This window comes from Pseudophryne corroboree, chromosome 6 (assembly GCF_028390025.1).
Source record: "Pseudophryne corroboree isolate aPseCor3 chromosome 6, aPseCor3.hap2, whole genome shotgun sequence".
NCBI classification, from domain to species: Eukaryota; Metazoa; Chordata; class Amphibia; order Anura; family Myobatrachidae; genus Pseudophryne; species Pseudophryne corroboree.
The window spans coordinates 455,175,965-455,194,213 of NC_086449.1; the positions used below are offsets into that span (position 1 = coordinate 455,175,965).

At 43.7% G+C, this 18,249-nt stretch overlaps 1 protein-coding gene and 1 long non-coding RNA gene across 9 annotated transcripts in view; one reads left to right on the forward strand and one right to left on the reverse strand.

Moving 5' to 3' along the window:
• Positions 1–7,299, forward strand: part of LOC134932585 (uncharacterized) — an 83,293-nt gene extending 75,994 nt beyond the window's left edge. Inside the window, exons 3-4 of the long non-coding RNA XR_010179412.1 lie at positions 885–999; positions 5,089–7,299. This is a non-coding gene — a long non-coding RNA (uncharacterized LOC134932585). The remainder of the gene's footprint in view (positions 1–884; positions 1,000–5,088) is intronic.
• The window catches only part of MLC1 (modulator of VRAC current 1), a 171,114-nt gene that overhangs the window by 748 nt on the left and 152,117 nt on the right, over positions 1–18,249 (reverse strand). For 7 of the 8 annotated variants that reach the window (XM_063927139.1, XM_063927136.1, XM_063927137.1 and 4 more), the window contains one exon: positions 8,978–9,145. The exons of the other annotated variant lie outside the window; for it this stretch is intronic. In XM_063927139.1, the coding sequence (XP_063783209.1) occupies positions 8,978–9,145 (168 nt within the window). The remainder of the gene's footprint in view (positions 1–8,977; positions 9,146–18,249) is intronic. 8 annotated transcript variants of the gene reach the window in all.

Sequence of the window (18,249 nt, forward strand, 5' to 3'; positions counted from 1 at the left end):
ACTTTGCCAAGAACAGCAAATTTTATCAAGGCTTATTGTTCTCTAAAAAATAAAGAATCAAAATAAATTACTCTGATACATTTTTCCCATCTCCACCCAAGAGAGCACCACTGTACACCCATATCTTTCCATGGAAAAATAAAATTATATGCAAACTATTTTAGAAAGTTATGTTTTAATGAAGAAAATACATATCGCTACCCCAAAAAAAAAACAATATTATTCACTAAGTTCGATATAAACAAAATAGTTTTCTGTGCCGAAAAATGCGGAGTGCAGTCCGGGTTTTCCCTTTTAGAAAAGCCATCATCCTTTTTGGTTTTGATCTGATGCAGTCCATAAGGGAGTATAAACACCCCCATGAAAGCCTGTGAATAAAAACATACTAACAAGCCAAGAACATCAAAGACCCAACTTTCCTACCAAGCCAATCAGTAACTACCAGGCTTGTACTGGTCCATAGGGGTGCAGGGATACCCCTTCCCCGGTGGGCCACGGGGATTCAGTATGAATTCCCAACTGTCGGGATCCCGGCGATCAGGAGACCAATGCCGGAATCCCGACAGTTGAAATCCCAACATCGAGCGCATCGTATCCCCTCGTATTGGGTATCTGTCGGGATTTCGTCCACCGGCATTGTTTCCACTGTCGGGATTCTAGTATTGGTATTTCGAATGCTGGGATCCCGACATTCGGGAAATTAAATGCATACGCCCCACTGTATGTGGGCCCCACCTCATCTTCTAGAGATCAGGTTCTAGTCTGTGTACTTGAATTATACATATGTTACCTTATACTGCACAGGACTATGGTGTATTTTCTACAATGCATTGCTGTTATTAATCTGATATATTATAATGCAGTATTTATATATATTTTTCAAGGGTCCAAGCTCATGCAATTTCTAATGGTTAGGAAAACCAATGTGGCATCTGGCTACACCCCCGTTGGAGACTGGTCACACCCCTGAACATGGACCCCTACCACTGCATCCCCCTGGTGAGCCCTTCTTGTCCCAGTCTGACACTGGTAACTACTGTATGGAATATTTTCCCCAGCTCATGATTAGTTGTTTTCGAATTACAACCTTTATACATGGAGTCAATTTAGCTGTAGATCCGTCAACAGAAATTGAAGGACATTACTTTTAGAAATGGATGCTAACCATCTGTATGAATTATTGACAATCAATCAGAAAAATTGCTAATTTTCCACAGTGTTTTTATAGGTTGAAAGGGAAAAATTAGCTCTGATCAGTGGCGTGTTTATTATTTTGCAATATGGAAGATGGCTCTGAAACCACCACCGATGTGGCGGTTTAAAATTGGCAACACAGGTGTTGGTTTGGTTAAAACCATGGAAAAGCTATCTGCCATTGAGAACATAAGAGGAGGTGCTACATTTATTATTTCATTATTTGGAGTCATATACAGTCACACAAAATAATAAGTATGCCCCAATCATAAATTAATTATTACTGCCCACTTAATTTACTACTATTTCACCCTAAAATAAAAGTTAAAAACATATTTGCCATTTAATATAATCATATATTAATTGGTACCCGTAGCATTACAGTATTTAAGAGGTTTGTAAACTCACAGGTTGATAAATCTGGTATATTGTGGTGCTTATAAAAAAAAGTTACTTTGTGGTTTTCCCTTTAGTAAATCAGGCGATTTGAAAAACATTTACATTTAGTGCTGGTTGATATTAGTATGTGCATCAGGGGACATTTAATTTTTACATTTTCTGTTCTTTCTTTGTACTGTTGCAACAAGACAGAAGGGAGAGTACTTCTGTGGGCGAAATACATACATGGAGGAACAGATTTACCTTTTTTATTGATTTTTAAAACCCTTTTGCATTTCATACATTCATAACCAAAGCACATTTAACAGTTTTGTGGTGCGTTGGTTAAACTAAGGAAACATTTTTTAGTTGCTTCATCTGTATCTGTAAATGTTATTGTTTTCCTGGCAGATAGAGTTTTCTATTGTTAGCATAATAAAAAAGTAAATTTGTATTTTAGATGTGTTATTTGAACGTGGATGATATATTTTTCTTATTTGTAACTTGTGGTCACACCTTTATTACAGACAATTTAGATTTATTGGTGGTGTTGAGAGAGATATATTCCTATTTTTGCTCAACAGGGCATTCATGAACAAACTCTTATTGTAAGTTCCTATAGCTTCTGAAAGTTCTCTTCAAGTCCAATTAGCTACTACTGTTTGGGGAGTACTTGCCTTGAAAAATTGTAGGCAAGACCCAACCCATATAAAAAGCTTAGCAATAATTATTCTGAACTCATGTGGATGGGAATGGCTTCAAACTATTTAATGAACATTTTTGTTTCACAAAATGCAGTGCAGAGGATCGATTTCTCCTTGTTAATACAGGTTGAGTATCCCATATCCAAATATTCCGAAATACGGAATAGTCCGAAATACGGACTTTTTTGCGTGAGAGTGAGATAGTGAAACCTTTGTTTTTTGATGGCTCAATGTACACAAACATTGTTTAATACACACAGTTATTAAAAATATTGTATTAAATGACCTTCAGGCTGTGTGTATAAGGTGTATATGAAACATAAATGAATTGTGTGACTATAGATACACTTTGATCAATGCACAAAGTTACAAAAAATATTGGCTAAAGTTACCTTCCAGCTGTGTGTATAAGGTGTATATGTAACATAAACGCATTCTGTGCTTGGACTTAGTTCCCATCACCATGATATCTCATTATGGTATGCAATTATTCAAACATACGGAAAAATCCGATATCCAAAATACCTCTGGTCCCAAGCATTTTGGATAAGGGATACTCAACCTGTACATACATTTGAAAGAGCATATAACAGACAAAATTAACAACCCCCTTGATTCTTTCCATGGCTACAGTAATTTTCTCAAAACAGTATGCTGCTTTGTATAGTGTTCAGTATTCAATATATTGTTCTGTGTGCATGTCAGAATGAGCGTAGAGAACTTGGACTGTGGTTGCCTGTTTGGTGTGTAGCCATGAATCTTATTAAGATCACTATGGATTGGTGGAGGACAGTTAGCAAGCTGCAGACTTTGGAGCACTACTGATCTTTAAAGTAAGGAATGGAGGATATACACTTATGTAGTACAAAATGTGCATACCTAATTTTAACAGATTAATACAAACTAAAAAATGTTTCTAGAATAAAAGAAGTTACAAAAAAAATAATAGTTTTTCTCCAATTTCTATTTTTTTTTTCAATCACAAATTTTTATTGATAAGAAACCATCTTTGACAAGTAGAGAACATAGATACAGTCATAGTGGAGTAAAAAAAAAAAGAGTGAATAAAAAGGTACATATTGATACAATCCGAAATCCAGGTGAAAAAAAACAATTGTAGAATGAGTTACGTAAACTGGAAAATCATATGCACTAAGTATTCAACATGTATAGAAAAAGTGCGTCTCTAAGGGCCAACCAGTGGAGCACCTGAGAGAGCTTGAGAAAAGAATATAAAAGACAAGTGTAGGAGAGAAAGGTGGGCTAAGAGAAAGAAGTAGGAGAAGAGAGTAAAAAAGGTAAAGATAAGAAGTCAGAGGGGGAGACAGAAAAGAATAGAGCAGAGAGCGAGCTGGGGGGGAGGAAAAACGAGTGGAAGGGTAGGGAGAATTAGCGGAGGCCTGGGAGAGCCATTTGAAATTTGGCATACCAGGGCGTCCAAATGCCATGAAATTTGTCTATAGCATTGTTCATCAGGGAGGAAAGGTACTCCATTTTTGCTAAGAACCATATACAGCTCAAAAGTTCATGACGGGTGGGGGGGGAGGATTGTTTCCAGGACTTAGCTATTTGGAGCTTAGCTGCACATGTTATATGAAGGATCAGTTTGTTTTCAGATCTAGATAGCCGGCAGGCTGGGGAACACAAGAGAAGCATCTCAGGGGAGAGTGGGGGACAGGCAGGTATGTCTGACTTAATGAGAGTTTGGGCCAAGGACCAAAAGGGAGCGATCCTGGGGCAACTCCACCAAATATGAAAATGAGAGCCTATTTGGCCACAATGGCGCCAGCAAAGGTTAGACGAGTTGGGATACATTTGGTGTAATCATTCTGGGACGAGATACCAGTGCGTGTATATTTTTAAGGAGTTCTCCTTAACGGAGACGCTGATAGAACATTTAGAGATGTTTAGCCGTATCATGTACCATGTGTCGACATCAAGGGAGGTCCCCAAATCAGTTTCCCAAGCAATTTCATGTAAGGCGCGGGGGGGGGGGGGGGGGGAGAATCTGGTGTCAGAATGGACTGATACAGGATAGAATTAATGCCTCGATCCAAGGGGCTGTAAATACAGAGACGTTCCATTGGAGTCGGGACAGTAGGAAGAGGCGCTTTCCTTGTGGAGGACAAGCCCAAATTTCGAATTTGAAGATACTGGTAGAAAGGGGACGTGGGGAGGGAGTATTTTGTTTGAAGGTCTGTGAAGAAGTGAGGTATGTTATTATGTATTATATGGTGAAAGCAGGTGATGCCTGCCTTAGACCAAATGGAAGCCATATGAGAGGAACGACCTGGGGCGAAGGAGGGGTTATTCCAGATAGGAGTTAGCGGGGAGGGGGATGTGTGAAGGGAAAGCCTGCCACATTGCAAGTCACAAACCGATAGTGTGAGAGATACCGTCGGGACTGACTGGATGATTTTAGGCCTGTGGGGTCTAGGGAGCCACGGGAGACAAGAAATAGAATCAACCTGAACTAGGTCACTCTCCAAGTCAACCCAACGTTTCAGGTATCGTGAGGAGTGCCAAGCAACCATTTGGCTAAAAGCTGAGGAGTGATAGTATCTTGAGATGGAGGGAAGGCCGAGACCACCACTTATAGAGCTCTTCTGAAGAGTTTCCATGCGTAACCTCAACTTCTTGTCATTCCAGATGAATTTGCCAAGTTGTGTCTGGAGGGATGTCAGAATTTTGGGGAATGGGGACTTCGAGTTAAAACATTTTCTAAACTAACATAATTCTCTCAGCTATGTTTTTTATTTATATGTTATTTTAATATTCTTTGTGTTTTTAATATTTATATTCTTTCTTTGAGGTAATATTGGTGGCATCTGATCCAGAAGGACAGGTCCGATACAGTAATTATGGCCGTGAGACCGCTGACCCGCATGTGGAATGCATATCCAATGACAGCGGCGGGTACTTCCTGTTTCCGGCCGGGCTCGACTTCCGGTCCAGACGTCACTTCCGATGTACGTCACTTCCGCTATACCGTTTTCCCGCGAAGATCGTGGGAGGGAGCCGCTAAGGGAGGTGGACGGGAATCAATTAAGGATTTCTTTAAATAGAGATAAAGATGAGTAGGACAGCATGCTTCTGAGGAAGGACCCATGAGGGTCTGAAACGCGTTAAGCTGCTGATTAACCGAACGGGACCGAGGCCAGTAGATGACATCTTTTCCTGACAAGCATATGGATTGATCCGGACTCCATCCTTTGCCTATTTTATCATCTATCAGGACTGATTGTCACTTCTATTTAGTTTATGGATACCCATGTTGGTAGATATGCGACTTTGAAAATTTATGTTTGTGAGTGCATTTTATTAAAATTGTTATCCCTTTTTAAATAAGGATCTGCACTATTATTTGCTTTTTTTATTTGGAGGATCGGTGGTATCTCTACAACTTATTATCTCCAATCAAGTGTTACCTGTGATTTGTGGTGAACTACTGAATTATCAAGAGATACTCACCATTTGGTGAGAGATACGCTTGTATAACATCTGTGGAATGTGAGTGTGAAACCCCCCGCTCAAATCTTCAATTTATTTGTATCAAACATCATTGCACTAGATGTTGTTTTCTCCTTCTCTCTGAGTTCTTTGATGAGGAAGACCAGAGAGAAGACCACAGAGAAACAAGGAGGAATTAAACCATCATTTATATTGTTAAAGGGAAGTTGGTTCATTAATTTTGGTCATACCAAATCTTTGTTGCATGTAATCTTGCACAGCGCCTATTGAAGTATATTTTCTTTTGTGTTAGAATTCGGAGAGGAACAGGGACAGAGAGAGTCTGGAAAAGATATAATATCTTGGGGAGAACATTCATTTTGATAGCATTGATACTGCCTATTCAAGAGATAAAATGCTTTTTCCAAGATAGAATACCCTGAGATATCTCTTTAAATAAGGGCGGGTAATTCGCTTCGTATAGAGAGTGATAAGATTTGGTGATGTGGATACCTAAGTATTTGATGGAGGTATGACGCCAAGTGAAAGCGAAGTTGGTTTTAAGAAGAGTCAGTGTGTCAGTTGGGATATGTAGGGGGAGCGCTTCTGATTTGTCGTTGTTAACCTTATAGCCGGAGAGGTCTCCATAGAGAGTTAATTCTTTGAAAAGGTTGGGCAGTCCAATTTCTATTTTAATGTCTTATTTTTGCCCTACAGCCCTTCATCAGCGATAAAATAACAGGGTTTCCACCCCTGGGCATAATTATATTGTCACTCTGCTGGTTTCCATGTTATAGTGATATTCGGAGCAAGGTAACTAGTGATCTGACTGGTTACAAAATTTGCAGAGCGACAGGCTTGCAGTCCTCCCCATTTTCTCTTGATCTGGTTAATGCTGTCAGAACTGACTAGAGGAAGTATTATTAGGAGGATTGTAATGATTTTATTAGTTATAGATGGAAACTTTCCAGATGCATAAATGTTTTTAATATATTTAGAAAAGTTATTTCAATTATTGTTCGGATTATAAAGGTGTGGAGCCCATGGTCCTTATTCTTTAACACCCCTCTCGCCTTTACTTAAAGTGATAGAGTAACATCTAGAGTATATTGAACCAGATTAATATGTCCAATTCTCTTGGGTTTTTTTCGATTGGGACTTGGGATGACCTGTCGGACTGTTCCCTCCCATCCCTTTACCTCCCCTACTCTCTATCTACTCCTTTCTCTGGTCTTCTCTTTCCTTTCTTCTTTCTCTAACTGTTATTGTCACTCTGAATTTTAGTTTCTCTAGTGACTCCTTTACTCCAAATGGTTTTTGGGTTTTTTAAATACTATAGGAAAAAAAATGAGATAGACTTTGAGAGGTATTACCTACAAATCTTTTATTAGTTCTTAGTTTTGATTTATCTTGAGATCTGTGCCCAAATGGCCTACTAATACATCCCAATCGGGCTTTGATGTACGCTGTTTGTTCATGTTTTCAATGGCCTCTGCATAGGTCTTTTGTCATTTTCATTTATATCCATGTCTTCTCACAAATAAAATTTATATTAAAAAAATAAATAAAATTATTGTTCGGGTAAGTTAACACTTTCTAATATGATTCATGATAACTTGGGAGGCACACTCATTAATCACCGGCGGGTTGGAGCCACATTCACGTAGGATTTGTCTGCAGTCCCTACTTCTCTTTACGCTATGGTTTTAGATCTAGATTTGTTTCGTGAGGACAAGGGTGGGGATGCGGAGCTTATTAAAGAGAATCAGAGGAAGAGGTTTAAGGATCCGGACTTGGTAGATGCATTATTGAAATCAGATATTGCGTGGAGAAAATATTAAAAGCCTGGAAGTCTGATATAGGCATCCTTTCATCTGCGAATTGGATACCTGCACCAATGGACCTGAGCAATTAATTGGACCAAGCAGCATCTTGAACCAAGCTACGTAAGGTCACCTCCAACAGCAGTTGGTAATATTCCATTCGCTTACATTTGTTCCTGGACTGTGGCAGCATTCCTGGGGATGAACTGTTTCATTTAAGTACCGGCAAAAAACTTGCAATATATAAAGTTTATGGAACTTTTCATTATCTGCAGTGCTAAGATATGCCCTAATTCAATCATATATATTGTGTTTTACTAATCTGTTGCAACAGTACCATTTTTTAAATCAATTTATTAAAATTGTGATAAATTTAATATCCAGTTTTCTAGCGCTAATTTTTATTTTGTGTTGTTCTAGTTGTGGGGCCTAACTAACCCCGGTATATTAGCAGCTTTTTAGTCAAGCAGCTCATAGCTAGCGCCAAAGGCATTACTTAGTAATCCATTTCTCACGTAACTTGGGAGGAAGTTTAGGAGAATGCTGGAATGGATAAACTAAAATGGGCAATTATATTAGTATAAATGAGATCGCTAGAGTTCAGGTTAGAGTATCAAAGTATATTAGAGGAGGCTTTGGAGAAATTATGGATTGTAAAGGGGTCAGTAGAATATTGGGATTATTTGTAATAATATTCATTTTGTGTTAGGCACATTCAGAAACACATAATGTATTGGTTATACTTGTAATAAAGCCTCAACACAGGTTTCAAAGTGTGTTTGGTAGGGTCATCATTGTCTTTTATGAATGGATTACAGTATGCACTTTCTATACCCAGAATTTAACAAGACAATGCAGACACATCATTAGCATTACCTCCTGCATTATTCAACCTCTTCCTTTCACACATTTACATAATGTTTCTTTTAACTTCTGAAAACATTTAAAAAAGCACCAACCCTTTACCTACCATAATATTTATTTAATCATGATATTTACAGACTGTCTGAATGTTTTGTAAATTAAGATAAAAACAATATGAATATTGCATGAAAAAACTGATTATAAATGGGGAGGGAATTAAAATATCAGCAAACCAAAGGCTTTTCCCATTTGTTTATATATATTACATGACCTAGCACATGGGTCTTCGACCTGCGGCCCTCTAGCAGCTGTGGAACTACACATCCCAGCGTGCCCTGCCTCAGTTTAGCATGCCTTAATAGCAAAACTGTGGCAGGGTATGCTGGGATGTGTAGTTCTACAACAGCTGGAGGGCCACAGGTTGAAGACCTGTGACCTAGCTTATAGTTCCCCAGTTGGTGAATTAAGTCATGTCACAGTAAATTACTCCTCTAATTATGAGGTCTTCTTATTTTAAATTATGGATTTCAACTGTAAATATTGTGTATTTCATATGGCACTCACGTCATTATTTCTGTAATCAGACTTGTCCAACTGTGACACATTCCAGGATGAACCCTGCATTATCATTTGTGATTTGTAATGCACACACTGGATGGCAGTGATGTTTGTGAGCACAGCCTGTACCAGCAGGATCAGCATCAAAAGTAAGAGCAAAACTTCATGAAAATGCTAATGGGGAGAAAGTCAAGAAATCCATCATTCTGAATGAAAAAATAAGATTTTAAACCTACCGGTAAATCTTTTTCTCGTAGTCCGTAGAGGATGCTGGGACTCCGTAAGGACCATGGGGATAGACGGGCACCGCAGGAGACATGGGCACTTTAAGAAAGACTTTGACTCTGGGTGTGCACTGGCTCCTCCCTCTATGCCCCTCCTCCAGACCTCAGTTAGAGAAACTGTGCCCAGAGGAGACGGACAGTACAAGGAAAGGATTTTTGTAATCCAAGGGCAAGACTCATACCAGCCACACCAATCACACCGTATAACTTGTGATATATTATCTAGTTAACAGTATGAAGAACAACATATCATCGGCCCAAAACCGATGAAACTATAACATAACCCTTATGAAAGCAATAACTATATACAAGTCTTGCAGAAGTAGTCCGCACTTGGGACGGGCACCCAGCATCCTCTACGGACTACGAGAAAAAGATTTACCGGTAGGTTTAAAATCTTATTTTCTCTAACGTCCTAGAGGATGCTGGGACTCCGTAAGGACCATGGGGATTATACCAAAGCTCCCAAACGGGCGGGAGAGTGCGGATGACTCTGCAGCACCGATTGAGCAAACAGGAGGTCCTCCTCAGCCAGGGTATCAAACTTATAGAACTTTGCAAAGGTGTTTAACCCCGACCAAGTAGCAGCTCGGCACAGCTGTAGTGCCGAGACCCCTCGGGCAGCCGCCCAAGACGAGCCCACCTTCCTAGTGGAATGGGCCTTAACCGATTTCGGTAACGACAATCCTGCCGTAGAATGCGCCTGCTGAATCGTGTTACAGATCCAGCGAGCAATAGTCTGCTTTGAAGCGGGAGCGCCAACCTTGTTGGCTGCATACAGGAAAAACAGTGCTTCTGTCTTCCTGACTCTAGCCGTTCTGGCCACATAAATTTTCAAAGCCCTGACCACATCAAGGGACTCGGAATCCTCCAAGTCACGTGTAGCCACAGGCACGACAATAGGTTGGTTCATATGAAAGGATGAGACCACCTTAGGTAGGAATTGAGGATGGGTCCGCAACTCCGCTCTATCCATATGGAAAACCAGATAGGGGCTTTTAAAGCCGCCAATTCCGAAACTCGCCTAGCCGAAGCCAAGGCTAACAACATGACCACCTTCCAAGTGAGATATTTCAACTCCACTGTTTTAAGTGGTTCAAACCAATGTGACTTAAGGAAACTGAACACCACATTAAGGTCCCAAGGCGCCACCGGAGGTACAAAAGGAGGCTGAATGTGCAGTACTCCCTACACAAAAGTCTGTACTTCAGGTAAAGAGGCCAATTCCTTTTGAAAGAAAATGGATAAGGCCGAAATCTGAACCTTAATGGAGCCTAATTTTAGGCCCAAATTCACTCCAGTTTGTAGGAAGTGAAGAAAACGGCCTAGATGGAATTCTTCCGTAGGAGCATTCCTGGCCTCACACCAAGCAACATATTTTCGCCATATTCGGTGATAATGTTTAGACGTCACGTCCTTCCTAGCCTTTATTAGCGTAGGAATGACCTCATCTGGAATACCTTTTTCCGCTAGGATCCGGCGTTCAACCGCCATGCCGTCAAACGCAACCGCGGTAAGTCTTGGAACAGACAGGGACCTTGTTGTAACAGGTCCTGCCTTAGAGGAAGAGGCCACGGATCTTCTGTGAGCATTTCTTGCAGATCCGGATACCAGGTCCTTCGTGGCCAATCTGGAACAATGAGAATTGTTCTCACTCCTCTTTTTCTTATTATCCTCAACACCTTGGGTATGAGAGGAAGAGTGTCACGATCCGGGTATCTGGACGCCATTACTTACCCTTCAGATGCCTCCTAAGGCGGGCTCAGCGTTCCAGGACCAGATTCCGCTGTTCCTGAGTTTCCACATGCAGAGTGTCAGAGTGGTGTTTTCATCAGCCGCGGCCTCCGCTGTGCCCGCGTGGTTAAATGTGCATCTATCAGCCTGGCGTCTCCTGTCTCCGGTGGCCGGCGCCGCCATTACTGTTTCCCAGACCACATGGATTACAAACCAAACTTCCCTCCAAGTGTCTGCATGGGCGCAGCCATCTTGGATTCTGTCATCTGATCATTTCCACCAATCTGCTGTTTGTATTGTTGATTTACATAATTGCCTAGCCAACCCCTTCCTTGCTGCAGGTATAAGTAAGCTGTGCCTGAGCAAGGAAGACGTCAGTGCTTTGGTTGTCAAACCTAGTTCCTGTTTGTCTCTCTTCTATGATTGTCTTCCAGGTTCCAGCTCCTGTCTCAAGACTTCCACCATAGAGACCCGCACCAGCATTCCACCTGCGGTGTAGCCTGACTCTCCAATCCATTGTGGATTCATCTGTTTCCAGCTACAACACTACCTGCTTCCAGCCTCAGCTTCCAGCAGAATACAGCTTCCCTTAAAGGGCCGGTGTCCTTTCTACACTTTACCACTCTCCACCGGAATTATTATTTCTCCGCTCTCAAGTTCTACATTTCAGTTCACATTTCATCGCTCCCAAAGTTCATTTATTATTTAACTGGTTCCAGCCAGTATCCACTCCGTGCTAACAACAGTCTGGTTCCAGCCAGTATCCACAGCAGCTGTTTTACCTTCAGCAACCAGCTCTTCCTGGAACACCAGCTGGTACAATCCTGGGTTATCTCCATTGCTACAGCCGGGCCTGGTAAGGACTTTCCATCTAGAAGATCATAAGAACTATCTCACACTACCAGTGCCCTGTGGCTCCTGCCATGCTGTAGTACTCAGGAACTGTATTTATTCTTTGCTGACTTTTACGTTTTCTTTTATTGCTGCTGTGATGCGGAGTTGTCATAATAAACATCATTGACTTTTATCTAAGTTGTCATGGTCACGCCTTCGGGCAGTTATTATTCATGTTACTTACATGTCCAGGGGTCTGATACAACCTCCCAGGTTCCGGTACATCTCAGCCCCTACAACTGAGGCTGCCTCCCGTCAGCTCAGGCCCTCAGTTGTGACAGTAAGCACTGACCTAATGAATCCAGCCGGAGACCAGGATCAAGCGGCCAGGCCGATGCAAGAACTGGCAGCCCGACTAGAACATCAGGAGGCTGCACAGGGCCACATCATCCGCTGTCTCCAGGATCTCTCTACTCGGCTGGATGGGATTCAGACCACTCTCCGTGGATCAGGCGCGTCTGGTGCGTCAACCACAGTGACTCCAGCTATAACCCCACCCACCTTACCCATTCCTGCTCCACGTCTTCATCTTCCAACGCCAGCAAAATTTGACGGATCTCCAAGATTCTGCAGGGGATTTCTCAACCAGTGTGAGATTCAGTTTGAGCTACAACCTGGCAATTTCCCCAGTGACCGTACAAAAATTGCCTACATTATTTCTCTTCTCAGTGGCTCAGCCCTCGATTGGGCATCACCGTTATGGGAGAGGTCCGACACCCTGCTATCTTCTTACACTGCATTCGTGTCAACATTCAGGCGCATCTTCGACGAGCCAGGCCGGGTAACTTCAGCTTCGTCTGAGATTCTCCGTTTACGCCAGGGATCACGTACTGTAGGACAATATCTTATACAGTTCCAGATCCTGGCATCCGAACTGGCATGAAACGACGAGGCCCTGTATGCTGCATTCTGGCATGGTTTATCCGAGCGTATTAAAGATGAGTTAGCTACCAGAGACTTACCCTCCAAGTTAGATGAGTTAATCTCACTTTGTACGAAAGTTGACTTACGTTTCAGAGAGAGAGCAACTGAGCGTGGAAGATCATCTGCTCCAAAATCTTCTGCTCCTCCTCCTCGCCAACTGTCACCAACTAAAGATGAACCCATGCAAATTGGCCGTTCCCGTTTAACTCCTGCTGAGCGCCGAAGACGTCTCTCCGAGTTTCTCTGTTTGTACTGTGCAGCTCCGTCTCACACCATTAATGCCTGTCCCAAACGTCCGGGAAACTCCAAATCCTAGCTCGCCAAGGAGAGGGCCGGCTAGGAGTAATGATCTCCTCTCCATCTCCTCAAGATTGTAACCTCCCAGTCTCGCTTCAAGTTGCTCAACGTTATCAGAACGTCATTGCCCTCCTGGATTCCGGAGCAGCTGGGAACTTTATTACCGAAGCCTATGTTAAACGGTGGTCCCTACCCACCGAGAGACTTCCTTCGTCCTTTTCCTTAACTGCTGTGGATGGCAGTAAAATTTTTGATACAGTTATTTCTCTAAGGACTCTACCAGTTCGTCTGAGAGTGGGAGTTCTTCATTCCGAACTTATTTCACTTTTAGTGATTCCAAGAGCCACACATCCTGTGGTCCTGGGCCTTCCATGGCTCCGTCTTCACAATCCTACAATTGATTGGACGACTACGCAAATCCTGGCATGGGGTTCCTCCTGTACTAAGACATGTTTGTTTAAAGTGTTGCCTGTCTGTTCCTCCTCCCCCAGGTCGTCTGATGTTCCACCTCCTCCATATCAAGATTTCACGGATGTGTTCAGTAAAGCTTCTGCTGATATCCTTCCCCCTCATAGAGAATGGGACTGCCCGATTGATCTCGTTCCAGGGAAGGTTCCACCTCGAGGCCGAACTTATCCGTTGTCTCTCCCCGAGACGCATTCTATGGAGGAATACATAAAAGAGAACCTAGCAAAGGGGTTCATTCGACCTTCTTCTTCTCCAGCCGGCGCAGGCTTCTTTTTTGTAAAGAAGAAAGATGGTGGTCTGCGGCCGTGCATCGACTACAGAGGTTTGAACGACATTACCATCAAGAACCGCTATCCTTTACCCCTGATTACTGAGCTCTTTGACAGAGTTAGCGGAGCTACCATCTTTACAAAGCTGGACCTGAGAGGTGCATACAATTTCATCCGGATCCGTGAGGGTGACGAGTGGAAGACCGCATTTAACACCCGTGACGGACATTATGAGTACCTCGTCATGCCCTTCGGATTGAGCAATGCTCCAGCTGTCTTCCAGCATTTCGTCAATGAGATCTTCAGAGACATTCTATACCGTCATGTCGTGGTCTATCTAGATGATATCCTCATTTTTGCCAACAATTTAGAGGAACATCGTTTCTGGGTAAAGGAGGTTCTGTCCCGTCTCCGTGTCAATCATCTCTACTGCAAATTAGAGAAATGCGTCTTTGAAGTCAAGTCCATTCCGTTTCTAGGGTACATTGTGTCCGGTTCCGGACTAGAGATGGATCCTGAGAAACTACAAGCAATCCAGAATTGGCCAGTACCCTTAACCCTCAAAGGGGTCCAGAGGTTCTTAGGGTTCGCCAATTATTACCGAAAGTTTATACGAGACTTTTCCACCATTGTGGCGCCTATTACTGCTTTCACCAAGAAGGGTGCTAACCCGTCCAAGTGGTCTGAAGAAGCCATGCAAGCTTTTCATCTTTTAAAACAGAGGTTCATCTCTGCACCTGTCCTGAAACAGCCTGACGTCGACTCTCCTTTCATCTTAGAGGTGGATGCCTCCTCCGTTGGAGTAGGAGCGGTGTTATCTCAGAGGGCTAAAGATGGTCATTTACATCCTTGCAGTTTCTTCTCACGGAAGTTCTCCCCAGCGGAGCGCAACTATGCCATTGGCGACCAGGAGTTGCTAGCCATCAAGCTCGCTCTGGAGGAGTGGAGATATCTGTTGGAGGGAGCTTCTCATTCAATCACCATCCTTACAGACCACAAGAACCTTCTATATCTAAAAGGCGCACAATGTCTCAACCCTCGTCAGGCCAGATGGGCACTTTTCTTTTCCAGGTTCGACTTTAAACTCCAGTTCTGTCCGGGCTCTCAGAATCGCAAGGCCGATGCCCTTTCCCGCTCATGGGAGCAAGAAAATGAGTCAGAGTCTTCAGACAAGCATCCTATTATAAATCCGTTGGCATTCTCCACGGTAGGGATGGACTCTACGCCCCCATCAGGGAGAAGTTTTGTGAAGCCGACACTAAGGAAGAAGCTCATGCATTGGGCCCATGCTTCCCGTTTTGCCGGACATACAGGTATCCAAAAAACCCTGGAGTTTATCTCTAGGTCCTATTGGTGGCCAACTCTGAAAAAGGACGTTTTGGAGTTTATTGCATCTTGCCCAAAGTGTGCTCAACATAAAGTATCCCGCCAGTCGCCTGCGGGGCAACTGGTTCCACTATCTGTTCCCCGTCGACCATGGACCCATTTGTCGATGGATTTTATTACAGATTTGCCCATGTGCAACAAGTTCAATACCATCTGGGTGGTAGTTGACCGGTTCACCAAGATGGCACACTTCATTCCTCTCACCGGTCTTCCGTCAGCTTCCAAGTTGGCTCAAGTATTCATACAAGAGATCTTCCGACTCCACGGTCTTCCAGAAGAAATTATCTCAGATCGAGGAGTTCAATTCACAGCCAAATTCTGGCGAAGTTTATGTCAAGTCCTCCAAGTCAAGTTAAAGTTTTCCACGGCTTACCATCCTCAGACCAATGGTCAAACTGAGAGGGTGAATCAGGACTTGGAGGCCTTCCTCCGCATCTATGTGTCCTCCTCTCAAGATGACTGGGTTCAATTACTTCCCTGGGCCGAGTTCTGTCATAACAACCAGTATCATTCTTCATCTTCTTCAACACCATTCTTCACCAACTTTGGATTCCACCCTAAAGTCCCTGAGTTCCAACCGCTTCCAGCAACTTCTGTTCCCGCAGTGGATATCACCTTGCATCAGTTTGCCAATATCTGGAAGAGCGTACGATCAGCTCTGCTCAAGGCATCGTTCAGGTACAAGAAGTTTGCGGATAAGAAGCGTCGAGCAGTTCCTGCTCTCAAGGTGGGTGATCGGGTATGGTTATCCACGAAGAATTTGAGGTTAAGAGTTCCCAGTATGAAGTTTGCACCTCGCTACATCGGTCCTTTTAAAATTGATCAAGTCATCAATCCTGTTGCTTACAGACTCCAGTTACCTCCCTTCTTAAAAATACCCAGGACATTCCATGTTTCCCTGTTGAAACCGCTAATCTTGAATCGGTTTCATTCCTCACTTCCACCAACTCCGAAAGTCCAAACTCAACGAGGCGTTGAGTATGAAGTGGCCAAGATCCTGGACTCACGTCACCGTTACGGTCAACTTCAGTATCTCATTGACTGGAAGGGCTATGGTCCTGAAGAACGCTCTTGGACCAATGCTTCTGACGTCTATGCTCCTGCCTTGGTCCGAAATTTCCACGCAAAGTTTCCTTTAAAGCCTAAGAAGTGTCCTGGGGCCACTCCTAAAGGGGGGGGTGCTGTCACGATCCGGGTATCTGGACGCCATTACTTACCCTTCAGATGCCTCCTAAGGCGGGCTCAGCGTTCCAGGACCAGATTCCGCTGTTCCTGAGTTTCCACATGCAGAGTGTCAGAGTGGTGTTTTCATCAGCCGCGGCCTCCGCTGTGCCCGCGTGGTTAAATGTGCATCTATCAGCCTGGCGTCTCCTGTCTCCGGTGGCCGGCGCCGCCATTACTGTTTCCCAGACCACATGGATTACAAACCAAACTTCCCTCCAAGTGTCTGCATGGGCGCAGCCATCTTGGATTCTGTCATCTGATCATTTCCACCAATCTGCTGTTTGTATTGTTGATTTACATAATTGCCTAGCCAACCCCTTCCTTGCTGCAGGTATAAGTAAGCTGTGCCTGAGCAAGGAAGACGTCAGTGCTTTGGTTGTCAAACCTAGTTCCTGTTTGTCTCTCTTCTATGATTGTCTTCCAGGTTCCAGCTCCTGTCTCAAGACTTCCACCATAGAGACCCGCACCAGCATTCCACCTGCGGTGTAGCCTGACTCTCCAATCCATTGTGGATTCATCTGTTTCCAGCTACAACACTACCTGCTTCCAGCCTCAGCTTCCAGCAGAATACAGCTTCCCTTAAAGGGCCGGTGTCCTTTCTACACTTTACCACTCTCCACCGGAATTATTATTTCTCCGCTCTCAAGTTCTACATTTCAGTTCACATTTCATCGCTCCCAAAGTTCATTTATTATTTAACTGGTTCCAGCCAGTATCCACTCCGTGCTAACAACAGTCTGGTTCCAGCCAGTATCCACAGCAGCTGTTTTTACCTTCAGCAACCAGCTCTTCCTGGAACACCAGCTGGTACAATCCTGGGTTATCTCCATTGCTACAGCCGGGCCTGGTAAGGACTTTCCATCTAGAAGATCATAAGAACTATCTCACACTACCAGTGCCCTGTGGCTCCTGCCATGCTGTAGTACTCAGGAACTGTATTTATTCTTTGCTGACTTTTACGTTTTCTTTTATTGCTGCTGTGATGCGGAGTTGTCATAATAAACATCATTGACTTTTATCTAAGTTGTCATGGTCACGCCTTCGGGCAGTTATTATTCATGTTACTTACATGTCCAGGGGTCTGATACAACCTCCCAGGTTCCGGTACATCTCAGCCCCTACAACTGAGGCTGCCTCCCGTCAGCTCAGGCCCTCAGTTGTGACAAAGAGGAGGAAACACATATACCGACTGGAACACCCACGGTGTCACTAGGGCATCCACAGATACCGCCTGAGGGTTTCTTGACCTGGCGCAATACCTTTGTAGCTTTTTGTTGAGACGGGATGCCATCATGTCTATTTGGGGTAGTCCCCACCGACTTGCAATCTGCGCGAAGACTTCCTGATGAAGTCCCCACTCTCGTCTTGAGGAAGTCTCCGGTTGCTAGGAGACGAAACGCGTTGACGCCCCTTTTCACAATTGAGTTCGTTTGAATGAACAGCACAGCAGCACGGACCAGCTCTCCATTTTCATTATTCCCGCACTTCCTTGCTCATTTACACCCCAGCCATCCAGTCTACCTCAGCTAAACCTCCGCAGTGAGGTACGATCACCACAATCATCTATTGCACAGCTGATTTCTGGACACTATCTCCGGGAGCCGGACACTTACAGACCCCCGCTGTAAGGCTGAGACAGCGCTGGGCAATTGCGGGTATACTGTCACACACCGCTGCCGCCAGCCAAACGGATGACGTCCTCCGCTGTGAGGCTTTTTCATGTAACTACATCCCGCTGATGACTGACGGCCTTCATAACATCGAGTTTTCATTACCAGTGGGTTTGCTCTACATTCAT